Below are 22,578 nucleotides of genomic sequence, written 5' to 3'. Positions count from 1 at the left end.
AGCACGCAAAGAGGAGCGTATTTTGCCATATGGTTATTATGCAAAACTTCATTATCTACCATGGTATTCCACTAACTAACGACTTTTTCCAGGAAAAAATGTTATTTTTAAGGGCCATCGATAGCTGCAGAAATGGGACTTGCTATGCATTTTGGAACAACATAAATGAGGACATTACATATTTAGCTTTTTATGAGATACTGAATCTTACTTTTCCTCAGTTCCTCACTTAATAAACTTAATAGACCACTGTTTCAGAATTCTCTCGCAATTGCATCTGCACAACATGTTAGTGAGGTGACACTGTGTAAACTCTGATGTGTTTTGGCAAAAGAAGCAACTCTTAACACGCCAACAAGATAAATGTGTAGGTTATACTCAAAATTCGCCACTCCAGACGCTTCTCTGAAAGTTAGACAGGCGAAAATAAATCACTAGATACTAACCAAAACAGAGGTGACATGTTTTTGTATGGTCACCATGCAGGTGTGGGTATGGAGGAGCTCCACTTAATATGTACAAAAAAAAAAAAAAGTTAGCTTAGGCTTTAGTTTAGAATGGCACTTCCCCTCCAGCGCTCAGCATTTCCCCTACATCGCCTGCCCATAACCCCCACCACTACCGACATCCACATGGGTACCCTGTGGCCACACTATTCTGTCCGGACTCTATCAGCAAGGAGTAAGAACTTTTCATTCTTCACTTAAGGTCGTAGTACTGTTTCGAGATAATTCCGATAAAGACCTTTGATGAGCTTCCTTGACTTCGAAGACACCACAACAACATTTTTAAATTCTGTGGTCAGTTTATCAACGGTTTTCTAAAGAATCGAATGCACTTGTTTTCTCTTGTAGACAGGTGGAAACCTTGGGGAGAAGCTTGCTAGATGTAGTTACACTGAAGTGTGCGGCATACGAATGTGATGGCTTATTCAAACTCTGTTCTGTGTCCAATGTAGTCTTTCCTCCCTGATAAGCCAACGATCTGTTGTACGTTGTTTGATACTGACAACTAGTCTCATCCTTGCTGATAACAAAATCCATAGCAAAATGAGCAACTAGCTCCTGTTTTGTGTTTGAAAATTTTGCACTACCTGTGCAGTTAGTTCCAGAATAGTAATGTCTCTTCTGCCCTCGAATTTCTTTACTTTTCACTGTCATATCTTGTCTCTTTGTTTGAAACGTGCACCCAGAAAGGACTCGCTTGAAAACCTAAATTACTGGAAAGAAGGGGAAAAGATGCCACTGTCACCCATTGCTGAATTGTTCTCGCAATCACCCGAAAATTTGTAATTCGTGTACATATAATATACCTTGAATTGAACCAGACAGAAATATGTATTACATTCCTCGTAGAAAAAATTATTTCGAATATTCTTACCTGTTTCTAGGAAACGCTGAAAAGCGTGCGAATTGATCAACTGCAACTTGCCAATATTTGTGTCACCACGTCGTCTCTTCTTTCCACGGATTAATAAGGTCTTTTCTTTTCAAGCGACGACTGCTGTGAACTCTTCTTCAGAGGAAAGGAAATTTCGTTAACCAAGTCCATAGTACCGGTATCTCTGCTGATTTCTTCGGCCATGGCCAGGGAACAGAATTAATTTCGCTTGGAGGCTGGTCTCTGATTAGATTGTGTTGGTGGCAAATCGCATTCGCTACAAGAAGAGCGTACAGAAACTAGCCATTTGAATTTTTGATCTTCCCACGAAGTCTCACGGAGGTTTATTTTCCGGCTTCTTCTTTCATTTCTGTTCTTTTACTACCGCACACGAATATGTTGATGCAATTCACACACTTACAAACCTTTCCGTTTATAGATTTGTGAAGAATGTTTGATCTTCAATGCATACACGACCGTGTCAGACTGACTCAAAACGGCTATCCTGCTTTCTTCCTCACCTTTGACAACTTCGAGGAAGGCGATAGGTATAAAGGGAATATGGACAGTGTATGAGGGGCGGACGAACAGGTATAAAAGGAAGGCCGCGATTTGTACGAGGGACAGGGAAGCAGAAATGAAAGGGACGCCGTAGTTTGTGGAGGAAGCAGTTATAAAACTTCTCCAGACACTCATTGTGGAATGTAACATTATTTGCGAGTCAAAATCACTCAAAAGAAAATAATGAAGATTAATAGCCTTCCAGTCCACAGATCAGTCGACAGAATCGTGAAAGAATGAATTATACGTCGTCGGATAGTAATAGAAAAGAAAAGAAAGAAAGAAAGAAAGAAAAAGAATTTCCGGGCTGGGGATCGAACACTGACTGCCCGCTCGTCCTCTGAGCACGCAGCCTCGGCGATAGCTTATGCAACATTACGGGTATATGAATCGCGTGACGTTATTCAAACCGATTTTCCTAGGAAACAGCTGAGCGTTGACGGCCAAGTGGAAGTCTTTAGTTTACTTACAACGAGTACTTTCTTAACCTGAACCAAAGTTGGGACAGTCTCCTTTTAAACTCATCTAAACAACGATTTGGCGCACTTGTTTACGCGATGGACTCGCTATCGGTAAGAATAGAGTTCAAATTCTCGCCCACCCATCCAGATTTAGTTTTTCCTCCGTTTCCCTAAAATCGCTAGCGAATGCCGGGATGATTCATTTCAAACAGACACGGCCAATTTCCTTCTCCCGCCATCCAGAGCCTCAGTGATCCGTATCCGGTTCACCCTTTCGTGCACCGGATCCAACGCTCTCTTCAGCAGCTGGTGGACGACGGTTCTCCGGTTAGCTTTATGTGGGTTCCTGGCCATGTCGGTATCCCTGGGAACGAAGCTGCAGATGCCGCGGCCAAGGCTGCGGTCCTCCAGCCTCGGACAGCTTCTTGTTGTATCCCTTCATCAGATTGTAGCAGGGTCATTTGTCGGCGCATTTTGTCGCTGTGGCATGCCGATTGGGCTGCACTTACGGACAACAAGCTTCGGGCCTTGAAACCTCTTCCCGCGGCTTGGACGTCCTCTTCACGCCCCTCTCGGCGGGAGGAGGTAGTTTTGGCCCGGTTACGAATTGGACACTGCTGGTTCAGCCATCGCCATCTGCTGACGGCTGCGCCGGCGCCGTTCTGCCCATGTGGGCACTTGCTGACGGTCCGCCACGTTTTAACGTCCTGTCCTGATTTTACTACACTGCGTCTTGATCTTAGCCTGCCATGTACTCTCGATGCCATTTTAGCGGATGACCCAGGAGCAGCTGCTCGTGTTCTTCGTTTTATCAAATTGACCAACCTGTCTACGGACATTTGATTATGCCGTTTTTTTAATCCTATGCCTGTAGATCTTTTATCATGTTTTCCCTTTTAGTTGCTGTTTTAAACTTGTGCCTCGCGGTGCATTCCTAACGTAGTCTGGGCGCTAATGACCGTTGAAGTTGTGCGCCCTAAAACCACAAAAAAAAAAAAATCCTTCCCCAGCCCGAGTTCGTGTTCCGTCTCCGAAGACCTTGTTGATGGGACATTAAACAGTAAAATTTCTTCAACGTTTGGCTTACAATAACGGCAATATGCCTGTTTTTCCCAAGCATCTCTGGGGCAATCATACAGTATGACGCAAATCTTTTCCTCGATGTCTTCTTACTTACTCAACTCCTGCGTCGCCTTCAGATTTCGTAACTTCTTGTTAGTTTTATGATTCGGTCACCGCTAAACGCATTGCATCATTCTTGTATCTTTGTCCTATGAAGTTTGTGGGTCAACGGATGAGCAGCGTCAGTCGTGGATGAAATGACTCAGTCATTGTTTAACAACTCTTTATTACTGACAATAAGTGATGTGTTGTTAAGACTGAGGTCACATGTCCGAAAAAGTACAAAGTCATGTACTATCCTGATCCGAGAGAATAACGTGGCGGTTACTTAAAGAAGAGCCACGGTTACTTCCTTCTACCATCACTCTTCAACCGACAAATTTTGCGTCAATAGCGACTTTGGGTCTTTGCTTTAGAAACCCTTGTCACAGTCATAATTTCTACTGTTGCAGTCACATAAAGTCTCAAAGTATAAAATCGAATAATTGTTGCCCTTTAATAAGTCTGTCAACATCTTAAATTACTACAGGAATCTGTTGAGCGTGAGTGGAATTTTCTTTCTTCGTTTTTCGTACTTCTTTTTGCCATGTTCTACACACACGAGAATCATCACATTTTGTGGTCTATAAACCGGAAACAGAATCTAATCCAGCTCTAATCTAAGTCGAATGGTTGTGTTAGACGAAATTAGGGAATTAGTACATCATTACTCTAAATTGGTGTTGTGATCTCTTTGTAAAGCCGTGGTCTCCAAACGACTAGATATGTACCGTAGTGGGAACCGATTTGTCTCAATTTCTGATATCTAGTGAATGAACACAAATCTAGTAACTTACTCTGTTCTGTCAGAATCTATATATATAAATAGGACATTCAATCCCATGAGACGAACAAAAATACTGTTATTTTTTGCTATTGGGTTCTTTTAGGTTTTTCCTTTGAATGGCTTGGGCTTTCAGAAAGATAACGTTCATCATTACATATTACGAAGGGATCCTAAGTTTAATGACTCTTTGTAAAGCTGACATTATTTCACAAGGTGCAAAAATTCAATGCTGCACTCGAAAAGACGAGGAAGAAGCATCGCTCAACGCTGAACAGGTTGGAAATGACACTGAGAATCAACAGGCAGACAATAAGACAAACAGAGTGGGCTTCACTGCCGAAGTCTCACAGATTAACGCACAAATTGAGCAACCCGAAATGTTTCGTAAGACTGTTTGTTTCGCATTTGTTGATATGATGTCACGTTAGAGATAAGTCGTTTTTGCTTCTGTTGGCAGCATAACGTAGGTCGGAGATGCTCCATTCGCTAGCTTATGTTGGTGGCCCTGTAGTGTTCATCAGACAGTATAGCGTCGCACGAGGGAAAGCGCTCGCGAAGTGAATGCGTGTTAGTAAGCTACGGAGCGCGCGTCTGTTTACAAGTTAGTGTAAACGCAGTAACTGTGGACCAGCTGACTTAAAATAATATGAATGTGATACAGAGGTGACAGTGCGTTTTAAACACTTATTATGTTCCAAAGACGTAAAGAGTATTACCAAGACAATCTGTTCGTTGTGCCGAGGCAACCAATTAACAACATTCCGTCTTCGTTTTGTTGATCGTGTTAAAGTGATACTTGTGTAAACGGGATTGAAATGGCACGGCTTACACATTTTTCGCAGCTGTTGTTACTACGCAAGGTGTGTATGCGAAACATCTTTAGTTTAGAAGAAATGAGTAGGTTATTTTTGTTTTGCTAGCGTAATTGCTGTGTGTCCTGTTGGAGTCTGCAGGTGAAATAGTATCATCATGGAACTAAAGGTCGAATTTCGGTGTCTTCCGTAATAAACCAGGAACTGTGTTCAGAGTGGACGACTTTAAGACAATATTTTGTGTGTCCGTGGTATTTTAATTCCAAATATCTCCGGCACTCTTCCTTGATGGAATATACTGGACGCCCGTTTGTATATTATGTATGTGTGTGTGTGTGTGTGTGTGTGTGTGTGTGTGTTCTGATAATCTCGTATGTATTCGCCATGGGCATGTATCATTTATGTATGTCCAGATTTTTTTTAGCTCCTTGTTGATATCTGGTGAAGTGAGTGAATGATTCAGCACTATAGGTCCTTCATGGCTCTGTGAGCGCACGCTATAAATACATCATCAAATAAATTTTTGTGGCAACTATCCTCATATAGCCATATTTAACTTAACAGCCCATATCATCCTTGCCAATCTCTAGGCACGCAGGGAACGTGGGAGGGCAACTAATGAAAGTGCTTATGTACAAATAAACTTATGCTTGCTGTAGTGATCCAGCCCTCAGTAGTTCTCCATTAATAAGACTGCTGCCAGATCACAAGTCGTAGTGTATGTCTCTGAATTGTGTTGGTTGGTAATGATTTTTAAAAATAGAACTAGTTATTTCCACTTCATTGTGACTTCACCCTGTTCTACCAAAGCATTACGTTTAAAGTTTCTAATCTCGTATGGGCTGTTGTCTGTGATACAAATTTCAGTGAGACACAATGGAAGATTATTATTTCAAACTGTACTGCTAGCATTTTTTCAGTGGTTGGAACAGGTCCAGTAGACTGATTTTGGATCAAAGATCAGTTGTAGCACTCCAAACGAAAAAAAAAAAAATAATAATAATAAAAATGGCAGTGTAAATGTGAAATCGTTTATTCACAATTTAAATGAATGCATTAGTCTCCTTGTACTCCATTCAAAGCTGTATGTAGCAATTGTACTATCCATTGTCAGTGTGAAGAGGAAACAGATACAGAGAGAGATTCCATTATGATGTCATTAATTTCTCATAGAGATTCTGATCTTTGTCTTAAAAGGAAGGCATCATATTTATTTGATGACATTGCACTTTCTGAAATTTTGGTTTTTATATCAGTTTTAAAGCTTGCAGCATTGTTGCACATGAAAGGGAAAGTACTTTTTGAGCTGAAAGACCAATGGATGCAACAGAAGCAAGTTGGGAAAGCTGTTAAAAACAGTGTAGCGCAAGGTTTATGCAAAGTGACGGTGAAAGTTAGTCATTGATCATGCACTGCATCTTTTGCATTAGGCCTACATTTTCTTTCACTCACAAAAGAATGAACTGTTGATTTGTAATATCTGTAGCTCTTGCATTTAATTTGAATGATTTTAAATGGCGTTTGAGTGATGGTAATTTTCTTGCCCATTTCTATTTCCATTTTTGGTATTTAGAAACATTTATCTTTAATTTTAGTAGTTCTAGTAGGCTGCCTACATTTTTGCTTTGAATATACATTCTGCAGTGGCCTTTTGAATAGGCATCTTTAACAAGACAAAAAAGTCAACTAAATTACACTGTCAAACAGTATGAGTAATTGAATCTGAAAACCTTTATGCTGAGTTCAGACAAGTTATTTTTATGAGCAAAGTTATTTTTCTGTGAAGTTTGTGTGCCATGATTAAGTGTGTTGCTAATATATTTAAATCTGTACACTACACACCATTTTCAAGTGCATAGCACAGGGAACTTCTCATTGTACTATGTACACACAGTTCCTTATTTAATACAAAAAAGCATTATAACCAATTGAAATGCTGTATACTGTCTTCCATTGTACATACTGTGAAACAGTAATAGTTTGCATAATGTGTTGCAAAACTGTAGTGCAGAAGTGTAAATTGCTATAGTATCTTTCAAAGTATTTAAAAATTTTTAATGGTGGTATTATGCAACAGACTGATTGCCACTCAGCATATAAAGAAGAAACTGAGTAACAGACAGGTACAACGAAAAGACTGCTAGCATTAAGCTTTTGGACAAAAGGCCTTCTCCTGAAGTAGAAAACACACTCATTCACAAACCATGAGCATTTGCTGCTAATTTATTAATGGCATTATTTCATGCTTTTGTATATAATATTCACTTATTTGGCATTTTCAGTATTATGAAAATTTATAAGTTTGACTCTGACAGATATGCTTAACTGCACTTGTTATTTAACTCTTTTATGTGCTCTATTCAGATTTATAACTAATTGTGTTTGTAGTTTCTTTCCAGAAATCTCATCCACAGCCAGGTGAAATCAGTTCGGAGGTTGTCTTTAAAAGTGCATCATACTTTCAAGGTAAATATTTTATATGCGGAGTTTGTTTATTTTGTTTGCCACTTTTCAGGATCACTAGAAAGTACGCTGTTATTACTGCTCTGATAAGTTGTAACAGCCGTCCATTATGTTTTTGTGGCTGCAAACATGATAAAGTGCAAATTTTGCCACTGATGTACATGGAGTCATACTGTGCTCCTTGCCTGCAGAAATCATATCAGACAAACGTATCTTTGAGATAAATGACAATTTATAAGAAGGTAATGGATTCCATAGAAATACCACATTCAGTCTTGGTGGTGCTTTATACATCACACATAAGTTACTGGAATATTGATTGCAACACAGTGCGGCTTATCACTTGTGTGTAATTGCCTGCGTAGTGAGGCCAATGAGATAAAGAGCTAAAAGCAGTCTGTAAGCCCTAGTTATCTACTTATTTCATGTTTTTCTTTGAGTAGCTCCACAGTATCCAAGGATGTTCATCTAAAGAGAAAAATGGTGTGCAAGTAAGTAAATTCAGTAAGGTCAGAGGACTACATTATATAAACACACACAGAGAACAATAGTAAGTCATTATTTGGCTTTAGAAGTAGTGACTCAGTAGAGCAACATTTACAAAATTTTGTGTGGACTGAATTGGAAGAAAAGTCTCCTTTTGGCATTTAGAAAGCCTTCCATTACACATATATTGCAAACGATGTTAGCAATGCTGGTGGAGATGGTTGTATGTGTGATTAATGGATTCCTGCAGTATGCAAAACCCTGAATGTTAATAACATGCTCATAAAATTTTCATATCAGTGTCATTCTCAAGAAAACCCACTACTGACATTTGTTGAGATGCTCTCTCTGTTTTACCCCTCCCTCTTCTTTTTGCCAGTGTTGAAAATCATTCTGAGTATATGCAATGAACATGAGTGGTGCTGAGAGTTCAGCGGACTTATGCCATTGTATTTTTGCTCTTATTTTGATGTTTTATTATTGATATTATCATATAAGACTAACTCATTCACAGCAGTTAATCTAAAATTTGAAATGTTATGTATGATGGTATAATGATAAAGTTTTTAAATTTTCTGTAGCTTGCAGATGAACTGAAGTTTGATACTAGCTTCAATTCCATAGACTATTTTTTCTTTAGAAACTTGTCTCAGATATAATTTAAAAGAATAACATACCTAATATTGCAATTAAATAAAAATAAGTTTTATCTTTTCATAGGAGGGTGGTTTGATAAGCATGGTAAATTTTCAAGAGAATGAAACATTTTTGTTGTGCTTTCATGGTTGGAAAGCTTGATTATTTCATGAATCATATAAAGAATTTCAACAATGTAAAGTATATGGTTCATCATTGACAATCTTTTGAATTGGTCAGTGTGTTGGCTGCAATTGAAAACTGAGAAAACAGAGCTTCATGCTGTTATTAAACATTTTCATGTGAAGGGTTGGACTGATGCACAAATTGAAACAGGGATTAAGTTCATGCAGATGCTACATCATCATTGAAGACCAGTTGCTTTTGGAGTAATGAATTTAAACACGGTTGGACAAGCACTGAAAGTGAAATGTTCTCCGGCTATCCAACTGAGATTACAACAACAGAAACCATTGACAAAATCCATGGTATGGTACTGCAAGACTGCTGAATACAGATTTGCGAGATTACTGAGACTGTAGGTATCTCATCTGAAGGAGTGCATGATATTCTGCATGGAGAATTGGCTGTTAAGAAGTTGTTGCAAGGTGGGTGTGACAATTGCTCACAGTTGAGCAGAAGTGCATCTTGCACAACATTTCAACAAAATTTCTGGCAATGTGTAGTTGCAGTCCACAAGACTTTCTGATCCAATTTGTGATTGTTGATGAAACCTAGAGCCATCATTACACAGCAGACTCAAAACGGCTGTCAGAACAATGGAAAAATGCTGGTGAAAGTGCTCTGAAGAAGGAAAAGTCCATTTTTGTCACGTGGTTAGATGATGGGCAGTTTTTTGGGATTCCCAAGAAATGGTCCTTGTAGATTATTCGGAAAAAGATAGAACCGTAACTGGACCCCATATGCTTCATTGTTGGATTATTTAGAATGTGTGCTGGCTGAAAACAGACCAAGGTTGGCATGCGACACAGTGCTCTTTCACTAGGATAATGCACTATCCCACACATCAGCAACAACAAAAGTGCATGAAATGGACTTTAAATTGGCTTCTCATCCACCCTGTTCATGAGACTTAGCCCTAAGTGACTTCTTCTTGTTCCCTAACTTGAAACTTTGGCTAGCTGGGAAGTAACTTTCATCAAATTAGGAAGTGATAGTTGCAGTCAACGAGTATTTCCCAGAGCTTGACAGCACCTAGTTTTCCGATGGGATGAAAAAGCAGGATTACTGGACCAAATGTATACCCCTCAATGGAGACCGTTGAGATGTAAGATGAATTATATACGAAGCAAGCATATTTTTCTTGCTTTTTCACCAGACTTGTCAAACCATCTTTGTGCACCTACCTGCAGTGATCAACAAGTGTGGTGCAAGGAGTCCCAGATTTGTAGATCAAAATTATATGGACAGCAGAGGACTTTAAACTGAATATTTTGAGTAAAATAACCAACAGTTGTAAATGAATTTTCCAGGTTCTGTGATGTTTCCATGGTGTTTATTATTGTTTACTGTTCATGACACATAATTGGAGATAGAGCATTCCCCATCACAGGAATTTAGACATACACTGACAGAAAAAAAACTGTAACAGCAACAAAGAGTCGTTGCAACCTAAACAAAAGTTGGTAGGTGTTTTTACATCTGAAGGATGATGTCTGTTTAAATGTCACGCCGGTCACTTAAGAATGGCGCTAGTAATGCCACTATGAGGATGAAATTCAGGCTTACTTTAAATAAATGCCATAACTATCATGAGAGTTTCTTACCTTTGACATTGGGCTTGGTGAGCTGATGTAAGTCAAGGTGCTTTTAAGGCGACATAGACACCATTGTCAACACCTCACTCGACTTTGAACAAAGTTGTGTAATAGGTCTATGAGGAGCTGAATGTTCTTTCTGCAATGTTGCAGAAAGACTTGCCAGGCATGTAGTGACTGTATATGATTGCTGGCAGTGGTGGTTATGAGAATATAGGCTTACAAGAAGACTGGCTCCAGACTGTCGCATGGCGCTGCTAAAAGGAAAGGCCATCTTGTTTGGTATATGGCTCTGGTGCATCGTACTACACCTGCAGCAGCAATTTGAGCAGCACTTGGCACCACGGTGAAACCATGAATTGTTGCAAATCGGTTACCTAAGGGCAACTCTGAACCATATGCCCTGGATCACGCATTCCACCGACCCCAAACCACCACCATTTGTGACTTCAATGGTGTCAAGTGAGATCTGTTGTATTTTATGATGAAAGCTGGTTCTGCCTCAGTGCCATAGATGGCAGTTTGTTGTTAGGAGGAGACCAGTTGTGGATCTGCACCCAGCCTGTCTGCGTGCTATACACACTGGAGTTATTGTCTGGGGTGCAATTTAATATGACAACAGGAGCACTCTCATGGTTATCCCATGCACCCTGACTGTAAAATTGTATGTCAGTCTGGTGATTCAACCTGTTATGCTGCCACTTATGAATAGCATTCCAGGTTGTGCTTTCCAACAGGATAACTCTTTGCCAACATAACACTATTGTAATCCGTCATGCTCTACAGTGTGTCAGTGTGTCAGGATGTTGTCTTTGCCTGCTCGCTCACCAGATCTGTGTCCAATCGAGCACATATGGGACATCATTGAATAGCAGCTCCAGCATCATCCACAAACAGCATTATCCATCCCTGTAATTACTGATCAGGTGCAACAAGCATGGGACCCCATCCCACATACTGACTTCTGGCACCTTTACAACACAATGCATGCACATCTGTGTACTTACATTCAACATTCTGGTGGTTACACTGCTTATTAATGTACCAGCATTTCACATTTGCAATGGCTTAACTAGCACTTACATCGACCTGTGATTTTGCAATGTTAATCAAATAAATATGTTACCTACACAAATATACTCCTGCAATGACATTGCTCTACATTAGTTACTTTTTGGTATTGCAGATTTTTTTTTTTTCCGTCTGTGTATTTTTAATCGATTGTTTAGGAGGATGCAGTGCCTAGGAAGCCAAATAAGCATAAAAACTCTCAGAAGAGGTACCATCCTTGTTGGTAGAAACCTATCACCAAGGATAGAAACTTACAATGAACTGTGCCATTCAAGCCACAGTGAACTGGACAAAGTTCTTGACAATGAATAATTTTCAAAATAAAATTTGAGGATGTGGTGTTGGATTATGTGTTAGAAATTTCGTCATGAAGCTCATTTTGTTGACTTGCCTGGTATACACTTCTAAGGTAACAGTGTGGGTATTTCTGGTGGATCAACAGTTATGCCCTTATAAAACAACCTGTGCCCTCAAGGGGGTTCACCACTCTTTGGTGAGTTCATGCATGGCTACCATGGGGCCCTGGTGTTTGCAGCACCTTCTCGCTTTCCGTGCTGTTTTTTTTTTCTTTCTTTGTTTCTTTCTTTTTCCATCTCCTATCCTTCCTCCGCTTCTGTGTTTGAGGTTCCTTGCTGTTTATTCTTCCTTGCTGTGCACTCCTGAAGGCCAGCACGCATGTCTGACACATCACAGGTGATTGAGTAATGCAGAATTCCCCACCCTGAGTCGACAGGTAGGGTTCATACGTACCACCTGAGCTGTCACCTCCCCAAATTTCCAATTGATTCCTCTGCCAGGAAGTCGGGAAGTGTGACCTGAGGTGTGAACAGCCACCTAAGGTCGGTGAGTTACCCTCTGAGGTGGGAGGGGAGGGGAGGTGGCTCCCAGATGGAAGGAGCACGTCATCAAAGACATTGGCAATCATGAAAGATTTTCTCACAGTGAGTCGATCGCCATCTTGGACTATGTCTCATAAACATAAACTGAATGAGGCTAAACATTTCAAGAATCTCCTAGCTGCACCTCGGTTTCTCATGGTATCGCATACTGAAGATGATCAGTCCTTTTCTACGGTTAATCGTTCTTTTACTCAGAAAGGTGTTGATGCAATTGCAAACCCTGGGAAATCCTGCTCTCATTTACATAATGGCACTTTGATTTTGGAGACCAATTGTGATTTTCAAGCACAACAACTGGTTGCAGCTTTGCTCCTTCTTAGCCATCCTATTCATGTTGAGGGCCATCAAATGTTGAATTCTTCATGTGGTATTAATTACCCGCTTGATGATCTTACCGAGAGAGACATTCAAATGTACCTCTCCGATCTCCATTTCACTGGTGCGCACCACCAATTGTTTTTCTGTGCTGGAATCTGCAGGCTAAACCCAGAGAAAGTGCCATCACCTCTGTAGCTCTGATGGAATAGAATCCTCCAGCGTCTGTGCCCTGTAGCAGTGAGTCTTGGGAAGCTGGCACTCAGCAGCTGCTTAGGTGACAACTCTATATTTTTTCCCTCCTCCCCTTTCCCCATCATGACTCTCCTCCAACAGACCATTCACTGCAATAGATCCAACAAAGAGGAATTATGCCTGCTCTTGGCATCAGCGTCCACTTGTGTTCTGCCTCCAGAAAACGAAATTGCATCCTCCCACCCACTTTGACCTCTAGCATTTATTTCCAGTCCAATTTGACCTTCTCCCTCCCACCCCTGGGGACAGCATTTCAAATTGCATCTCACTGAACTCCCAGCTGCAGGCTGTTGCAATCCGCATTTTCCTTCCTCACTTCACCTTTTCTCTTTGCAATGAGTACATCCCTTTGTCATTCAGCATCAACAGGGCAGATTTTCTCTAGCTTATTGGTCAACTCCTTCTCCCCTTTTTGCTGCTCGGTGATTTCAGTGCTCACCATCCCCTTTGGGGCTCTTCCAAAACCTGTTGGAGAGTTGTTCTCTTGCCTGACCTGCTCAATCGACTCAACCTCATCTGCCTTAAAACTGACATCCCCATGTTCCTTTCAGACTCCACACACACACACACACACACACCTATTCACATTTGGACCTCTCATTCTGCACTCTCCAGCTTTCCCCTTGTTTGAAGTGGTCCATTCTCTCTTCCATGTTCTCAAGTGTCCGTTTCCCATGTGCTATCCGTTTGCTGACTCAAACCCCACATAGTTGAAACCCAGTTGACAGCTTTCTAAGGCTGACTAGAGGCTTTACTCCTCCCTGGCGACCTTCTGTGAACAATGTTTCCCCAGTTGTGATGACCAAGTAGAATACCATGCAAATATTATTCTTACCACCGTAGAATGTTCCATCCCTCTCACTTCATCTTTACCAAGCTGTTCCCCATCCCTCGGTGTATTGAGGTGTGCTGTGATGCAATTCACGTGTGGAGACATTCTCTGTGCGATTTTAACTATCTTCCTACGATGGTAAACAGTATTCGTTATAAACAGATGCGTGTGCAGCGCTGTCGCATTCTTAGGTATAGCAATAGAGCTAACAGGATATCATTTACTTGTACTTTTAACAGTTCCACTCCCCCTTCCATCATGTGCACCAACCTCCAAAGGCTCTCTGGGACTGAGATCTGTTCCCCAATTTCCAGACTGACCATAGCAGGTGATGTCATTGTGGACCCTATTACTGTATCCAGCACCTTACCCTGCTATCTTGTGGAGATTTCAAGTTCCAACCACTATCACCCAGCCTTCCTCCATTGGAAATGAGTGGAGGAAGCTCAGATCATACCCTTCTCCTCACAAAATTGTGAATTCTTACTATGAGGGAGCTAGATCATGCCCTCACTTCATCTTGATCTCTTCCATCCCTGGGCTGGATGAAGTTAACATTCATATGTTGCAACCCCTTTCTCTTGTGGGCAGACACTTTTTCCTTCATACATACAATTGCTTGTGGGCAGATGGCATGTTTTCCAGGTGCTGGTGCAAAACCACTGTCATGCCCTTCCATACCCAAGCCCAGTAAGGACAAAACATCTTCCTTCAAGCTACTGCACCATTTCTCTCATCAGCTGTGTATGCAAGATGATTGAACATATGATTTGTGCCTGGCTGGAATGGTGGCTTGAGAGTCTTGCAATTTACTAATCACTGCACAGTTGCAGTTGACCACCTCATCACTTTGTCAACCTGTGACTTGAACGCTTTTCTGTGGAAGTACTAGACTGTGGCCACATTTTTTTGGTTTGGAGAAAGCCTACAACGTCTGCTGGAGGACTGATATCCTTTGAAATCTCTAAATGTGGGGCTTTCAAGGCTGCCTGCCTCATTACCTTCAGGAATTTTTAAAAGACAGAGTTTTCAAAGTATGTGTGGATTCTGCCTTGTTGGACATCTTTATCTAGGAAAATGGGGTGCCTTAGGGCTCTGTCCTGAGCGTTGTCCTCTGTGCTATAGCCATTAACCATATTATGGCCTGTCTTCCGACGGCCATCTCCAGCTCACTTTTTGTTGACAATTTTGCGATCTATTGAAGTTCTCTACAGACTTGTCTCAGTCACCTTTACTCATGGAGCAGTGACAATGGTTTTCACTTTTCCACTGGCAAAACCATTTGTATGAATTTCCGATGGTGCAATGGGTTTCTTCCACTGTCTTTACAGCTTTACTCCTTTGACCGCCAGTATGGGGCGCGTTGCTCTTCTCTTATCTCCTGGAGTTCGTATTTGGCTATTGCTCCAGCAGCTTAACTTCATGCTACCTGCCACTTTTCCAATGGATGTGAACCCTTCACCACCTTGACTTAGTGCAGCGGCCTGTGTTCACCTTTTCATCATTGGCACCAATGATTTCGGCATTGGTTTCCAGAACACTGCTCAGTATTTACAGCAGAGCTTTTTGCACTGTATCAGGCCATGCAGTACATTTGGTGACACAGGCTTTTCAATTGTGTCCTCTGCTCTGATTCCCCCAGTGCCCTTCAGAGCCTCTGTGTGCTGTAAACAGATCATCCCTTAGTGCAACAGATCCAAGAAAGCTTCTACTCACTCGCTCTTAAGGAAACCACTGTGACGTTTATGTGGGTTCCCAGTAATATTGGTCTGATTGGAAACAGGACTGCTGACACTGCTGCCAAGACTGCAGTTCTCCTACCTCGGCCCGCTAGTCCTTCCATACCTTCTGATGATCTCCGTTTTGCCATCTGTCAGCAGGTGATGTCACTGTGGCATCACCACTGGTCTTCCCTTCATGGGAACAAGTACTGAGCAATTAAACCTCTCCCAGCAGCTTGGCCATCACGAGGACATCATTTTATTTAGGTTGTGTATTGGGCACTGTTGTTTTAGCCATCACCATTTGTTAAGTGGTGATCCCCCAGCACTTTGTGCTCATTGTCATCAATCTTTGATAGTTTGCCATTTCCTGGCCGAATGCCATTTTTTAACCACTTACTTTCTCATTTACATTTGCCGTCTGAGTTACCAGCCATTTTAGCAAACAGTGCACAGGCTGTCGACCGTGTTTTACTTTTTATTCATCGTAGCAATATGGCAAAGGATATTTAATCTTTAGTTCAGGATATCCATTGTCTCTATGGCATATTTTGTGGACCTGTCTCCAAGGGGAAGTCCTTGTTCGTAGCTCTCTTTCCTTTCGTTGATTGGGCTTACCATGTAGTCGCTTTTAAATCCTTTTTTGTATTATTGTTCTAAGGCTCCAACACGGGCACATATGACCTTAGTTGTTTTTGCACCCTAAAACAAAACGAAACCAAAACAACCTGTGCAAGCTGAGAGACTAAAATATTTGGAACCTAGAGTACCATCAGTGGTTTAAGTTGTAATGCATGTATAGAGATCGACAGTCATGTATTAAAAGTATTCCTGTGAACTTCTGCTTATACAGTAAGGTGTAAGTTGCTTATCGTAAAAATTGTTTAATATTCATTCTTGACCTTTAGTTCCTCTAGTCAAAAATTAAAACTGTCCTGAGGAGAAGCTACCAATAATAAATTGCTTGCAATGTTGCTTTCTTGTGAAATATGAGGTATCACAGTGTGACATAGAATAGATAAAGTGTATGAGAACTTAAACAAAAAAAAAAGGAGTTGGGGATGGGGGGGGGGGGGGGGGGGGGGAGTGGTGGGTTCAGGTCAGTCTGGTATTTTGGAGCGGTTAAGAGCAACTGAAGAAAGACAAATTTCCAATAAGGACCAATGATCACTCAGATCAGCACCAAACAGTTGCAGAGCACATATGAGAGGTGCGGATTTTGGGACTCAATAAGATACTTGTAGGAATTGCAGTGATCCAAGTAAAACTTGTTTATTGCATTCAGACTAGTGTACTACAGTGAAGGTTATTTGTAAGTGCTAGAAAAAGCAAGGATTTTAATGTTGGGCTGGCAGAAGTTTGTGTCTGACTCTGAGAGGTAATAGCTAACAGAAGTAGCAATCACTAGCTTCATCATAAAGCACAAACTTTTGAGCAGCATTTCAAGTGAGAAAACAGACTTGAATCGAATCTTGGGCAAAGCTGGCATTGAGTGACATCAAGTTGGTACCCAAAATGTTCTGGCATAACTGTCTGAATGTAAAAATACACAGTCTGTTAAGGATTGCAGTGGTGATCTGTTCTCCCGTTGGCTCCCCATTCCACTGGTACTTTATAGGCATTGGCTAATCTGACATGTGGCTTCATGCCACCATGGCACCTCTGGCCAAACATGTTCAGGTCTGCCTCCTACTCCTATTATGTAGGCTGGCATGTTCCTGGCCTTTGCACTACAAATTCCATGTTTGATACCTACAGCATTCCGCTGAAAGCTAAATATCACTGCTTGTCATAGTATGGCTAGCAACAACAGTATTTTATGTCACCCCTTCTGGAGTGGGGATCACTGTTCTGGCAGTTTTACTCATTTGCCATGTCACTCTGTGTGAATCCACTGATGTTGCTGCTCTCTATGCTTGCTGCAATGCTAAGACATACCTGTTTCTAACATGTGCTGTGGCACCGTACAATTATATATAAAAGGTGTTTGGAGTAACCAATTAATTTTCTAAATTGAAACATCTACCCTGAGACAACTGCCCTGAGAATCTGCATTAGCATGCCACTCCTGTTAATGTTTACCTCATGTAACCTACATGCTACGGTGTATGGTTGCCACCTGCTTTATGTCTCTGGTTTCCGGTCTTGAAGTGCCCTAACTGGCTTCCAACAGCATCAAGAAGTGTCAAACTGGAAAAGCTGTCAACACAGGACAAAGGACCTCTCTAATTTTGTGATGAGCTACTCTCTGCCAATTCTAAGTTGTTAGAGTCTCAGCTGATGTGTATTACTGTTATTAATTCTCATCCTGTCTAGTGTGTATCTGTTGATCCAGTACACTGACCAGATGGTAACTGGTTTTTATTCACTTCCAACAAATTAAAGTACCTGAATTACAAGTGAAGAAAAGCTGATATTCACCATTTGCTGAGTTAAATTGTTAATTGGGATAGACAGGCTGATTAGTAAGTAAATTGGGTTAAGAAAGTATTAAAGAAACTGAAAGTGAAGAGAGGGAGAGAGAGCAGAAATGGGAATGCACAGTGTAGTCCATAAATTTCTAGACTGGTTTTTGCTATTTCTCCAACAAGCCCATCTGTTAGCTGACTGTTGAACTATGTAATTTGAACCCTTTCAAACACAAACAGCCATGTTGACAGGTGTAATTCCAGCAATTGTTAAAGTTTGTGGATGTCTCATATAATCTGTGTGTGTGTGTGTGTGTGTGTGTGTGTGTGTGTGTGTGTGTGTTTTATCTTGCTGATAATTATTTGAAGATACTTTTTTTTCTAAGTTTTCAGACTTGTCTGTGAGGTTGGCATCACCTGATGAACTGCATTCTAAACCAGATGTTAGTGAACTTCAGTTTGGCAAACATTTTACTGATCATATGCTGAAGGTTGCATACCATGCATCATTGGGTGGATGGCAGAAACCAGAAATTACACCTATGGAGAATCTCGTATTACATCCAGCTGCTAAAGTTTTGCATTATGCCATCGAGGTTAGTACAATACTTAAGTTTGCTTATTTGTTTCAAAATTTGTCACGTTGATCACAAAAAGCCTTCAAATGTTTACTGTGCTTACAAAATATTTGTAATGATTTCATTCCATAACAGTTATTATACATTGGTTTACCAGCATTCAATATAATATTGCCACTCTCAACAGTACGTATTTTAATGAATGTAAATTTTATTAAAAGTAAATAAAATGTAGGTATTATTTGCAAAATCACTGGCTTATACCCATTTACTTTTTACGATATTTTGAGGTGGGAGAGGGGCATTTTTTCTTGTCCTTTTTTTTTCTATCTGCTCCTTACTGATTGGATTTCCATTGCCCATTGCATCCTGTAGATGCACCATGTCATGTCTGACATTTTGCTGATTTTCCTATATTTCTTCAGTTGCAGCAAAATTTTGAGGCTACAGATAATATCTCTTTCTTGTTTAGCCCTGTGAGTGAAATATTTATGGTGTTGATCTAATGAATTTGGTTTCCACATGTGTTGTTGACTTTATATCTTTAACTACTTATTCTCATCTCACATCTTATGGAGTATTTCATACAACAGTAGTACAGTCACCACGGTCTTAATGCACACACGGAATACAAACAGTGTGCTAATAAATTGCAAGAAGGTGAATGCCTTCATTAGTCTTAGATGACTCACTTGAGGATGATTGCAGATGCCCAGTTGAAATATTGTGCAGCGATGTTATTTATGTTGATTGCAAGTGCAAAACTTCATTGACTTGTAATGACAACTGTACATATAATAATTTTTTTCTTTATGAATTTAGATAAATTAATGTAAGCAATGTTTTGAACTTTTTTTTCGGTTCGTATCGTTATGTTAAAGAGACTGTGAGCAACTTTTGAAATGAATATTATTATTTATGTTAGATTTCAAATAATGTGGTAATCAATGTTAAAACTATTGTAAGATGTGAAAATTGTAATTTATACACTTGGTCCATACATAGGTAATGCATTAGGATATGTGTAGTAGAAAACCTGTGGTGAATACCCTACCTGTAGGGGAGTGGGAAAAGGTGGAGGCAGGCGAGGTGGGAAAATGCACACTGGCGCGGTTCGGCACAACGGACACAGTATTACAGTCGGAGGCAAACAACAGTCGGAGTTGGGCATCGTTCGGAAGTACACGTACTGTACCGAGGAGGCTACCCAGGAAAAGTGGATTCCATTGAGCCTCGGATGAACCGATTCCGACGACTACTTGGCATGGCTATATTCTGAGGCACAAAGTTGGAAAGATAACGACGCTAAGAAGAAGGAAAGTGCCGCTGCAGTGAGAGCCTTAGCCGTGCTTGCATGTGTGCCGTGCTTCTCGCTATCTCGCTGCCCGCCATCCGCCGCACCGACTTGCACAGGTCAAACATTTATTTCATCTTTAGAAGTGTATCTGTGTGGACCAGTGTCGAAAATGTTTCTGACTGTTCAGTAATAACGTGACTTTTACCAGCATTGCCTTAGCCGTGACTTATCCTGATCACTGACCTAGACAGGGTCCTTACCTCGTATTGTGCAACCCGAGTATCCTGAACTGAAAGTTTAATGTTAGTGTTAATGAAAATTATCAGCAGATTAATCTATGCCATAAAGGAGTCTAAAGTTCTGTGTGTTATTGCAAATGTTGGTAAAGAACAAAAGCATGACTAAGTTGGAAGAGAGTTTTTTGAATTGTGTTAGCGATGTTATTTAATTAATTTGAGACAGAAATAATGACAGTTGAATTATTCAGAAGTAAGACAAAAGAGTAGTTATCCATAGATTCATAATTTTGAGTGTTAATTTGCCTTCAGTACTTAATAGTTTCAGTTTAACGACCATAACAGTTTCAGGGTCCCCCCCCCCCCCCCCCTTCTCTTGTCCATTCTTTCAAACCTTGAAATGTGTTGTTCAGATTTGACCAGTAAAGCTAAGTCTATATTAATCCTAAGTGTATTAGTGTTTTTCCATCATTAATAGTGATATTGTGTGTGTACTTTCAAGATTGTCGATGCTAGGGCAATCTATGCCCGATTTCAGTCTGCTCAACATACAAAATGCAGTTCGTAGTAATCATTACTGTGTGGTGTTGTGTAATTTTAGCTCGTCCAAATTAATACAAAAGGAGAAAACTTTAGTTCAGTGGATTTTTTTTGGTTCCAAACTTTGCCATATAAGGCAACGTTACTACGTGTAGTTATGCTTGTACATGCACCCACTTGTACAAGGAAAAACTCACTCATTGCCTAAGTAGGCTGGCGACCAAGTTATTAATTATAGGTAGCATCTACTGTGTGTACTTCTTGTCCATGCGAAAGAGTAATTATACTTTACATTTGCTTGATGCATCACTGTAGTTATTGACTGAGTATAAGTCCGATCTTGCTTCTATTAGGTACACGCGGTCAACTAATGTACTAAAATCCTTGTTTATAAGGTGAAGCCCGTGAACTTATTGCAGTACAGGCTTTATAGAGCTAACGTACGTCCGAGCAGGGCGGTAGCGTTACAGACTGTCCACTTCACTGGTAAAATTTTAAAATTCACGTCTCTCCTATTGTTGGAGCCTCTGAGAGAGAATATTGCGGTTCAGATGTTGAGCTTCATCTGGTATAATTCAGTGTATCTCGTCCTTAGCTTTATATTTACAATTTGTTTTAGTCTTGAGGCTTGGCTGTAGATTGATTTTTGCTTATATAATTAGAACAAGAGAGATAGACAAGTGACGGACTACATAATTTGCAAGCTTTCTCATCTTTCATCCTGCCACATTTTGCTGAATGTACATTGCACCATGTGTCCACAAAGTCCGTCCACAGTGGCGTGCCTCGCATGCCATGCCTTGTGGGGAGAGTAAGGTTGGCAGCACATACAAGTCTCACCTGTGTGTGTTCTGTGGACCTGCAGTGGTTGGGTACGGGTAGTTGTGTTGCATGTGTGTTGTAGCAGTTAGCTGTGTTATTGTCTAGATCTTATGTAAGCTGAGTTGCAGGAGGGAACTTTGTGGAGCATGTGAGGTGGCAATTTAGATTGCATTTTCCTGCTTTGAGATGTCCACATTGTGACACTGTACATTATTTAATTACAAATTCCAAATAACAGGTTCAGTTCATGATGCACAACAAACTGGAAGGCACACAATTTGAGCAGAATGGAAGCTTGGAGATGTTTTGGACATTGTGTGCAGAATTCAACAAAATCAGTGAGGAATTATTGCAGGAACCTGAAGTCCATCTTATGACAGTACATAAGGCTGTAACAAAAGAACTGGGGATTTATCTGGATAGAATTACTGCTGTGCGACAATTTATTTGAATGTACCATGAGAAATGAATAGCATATTGTGAATGGTTTCAGCGAGTTAACTGAAATGGAATTAATGTTTTAGATCGCACCTTTTTCACTGATGAGGCTTGGTTTTACCTATCTGGCTACATTAATACAAAAAATTCGTGAATTTGGTCATCCAACAATACACATGTCTTCAGAGAAACACCATTGCTCACAGAAAAAATTTTGTAGATTGCCATAACAGGAGTGCGAATTATAGGACTGATCTTTTTCAATACTACTTCCATTTACAATTTCTGTTGTTCCCAGGTAATTTATCCATTTAGTGCCCTGATGACTGAAAATCAGATCAATCATTCATTTTTCCATTGAGACAATGCTGCTGCCAGTTGCTACAGCTTTTAGATGAAATCTACGGAGATGGAAACGTCTCTGGCCCCCATGCTCACCAGATCTGCCTCTGTTCAGCTATTTCCTTTGGAGTGCGGCTAAAACATTTGTGTATCAAAACCCAAAGACAACGGTAATTGATTACCTACATTCAATTACATATGAAACATTAGTAAAGGTGTTCTCAAGTAAATGTAAACATGTTGAACTGTGCCTTCAAGAAAGAGGAATTGGTGAGGACAGTGTATTTAATTGTAATTAA

General features: G+C 40.5%; 1 protein-coding gene across 3 annotated transcripts in view; it reads left to right on the top strand.

Annotated features, from left to right (window-relative positions):
- Positions 1-22,578, top strand: part of LOC126412696 (branched-chain-amino-acid aminotransferase, cytosolic) — a 125,947-nt gene that overhangs the window by 87,402 nt on the left and 15,967 nt on the right. The window contains exons 1-3 of one of the 3 annotated variants that reach the window (XM_050082408.1): positions 4,862-5,210; positions 7,551-7,628; positions 18,413-18,622. In XM_050082408.1, coding sequence (XP_049938365.1) covers positions 5,166-5,210; positions 7,551-7,628; positions 18,413-18,622 — 333 coding nt within the window. In that variant the 5' untranslated portion in view covers positions 4,862-5,165. Of the gene's footprint in view, positions 1-4,861; positions 5,211-7,550; positions 7,629-8,005; positions 8,117-18,412; positions 18,623-22,578 lie in introns of those variants that run through there. The other 2 variants (XM_050082409.1, XM_050082410.1) reach the window with 2 other exon arrangements.

This window comes from Schistocerca serialis, chromosome 7, assembly GCF_023864345.2.
Source record: "Schistocerca serialis cubense isolate TAMUIC-IGC-003099 chromosome 7, iqSchSeri2.2, whole genome shotgun sequence".
In the NCBI taxonomy this organism is placed as follows: Eukaryota; Metazoa; Arthropoda; class Insecta; order Orthoptera; family Acrididae; genus Schistocerca; species Schistocerca serialis.
This window is presented reverse-complemented; position numbering and strand designations above follow the sequence as displayed.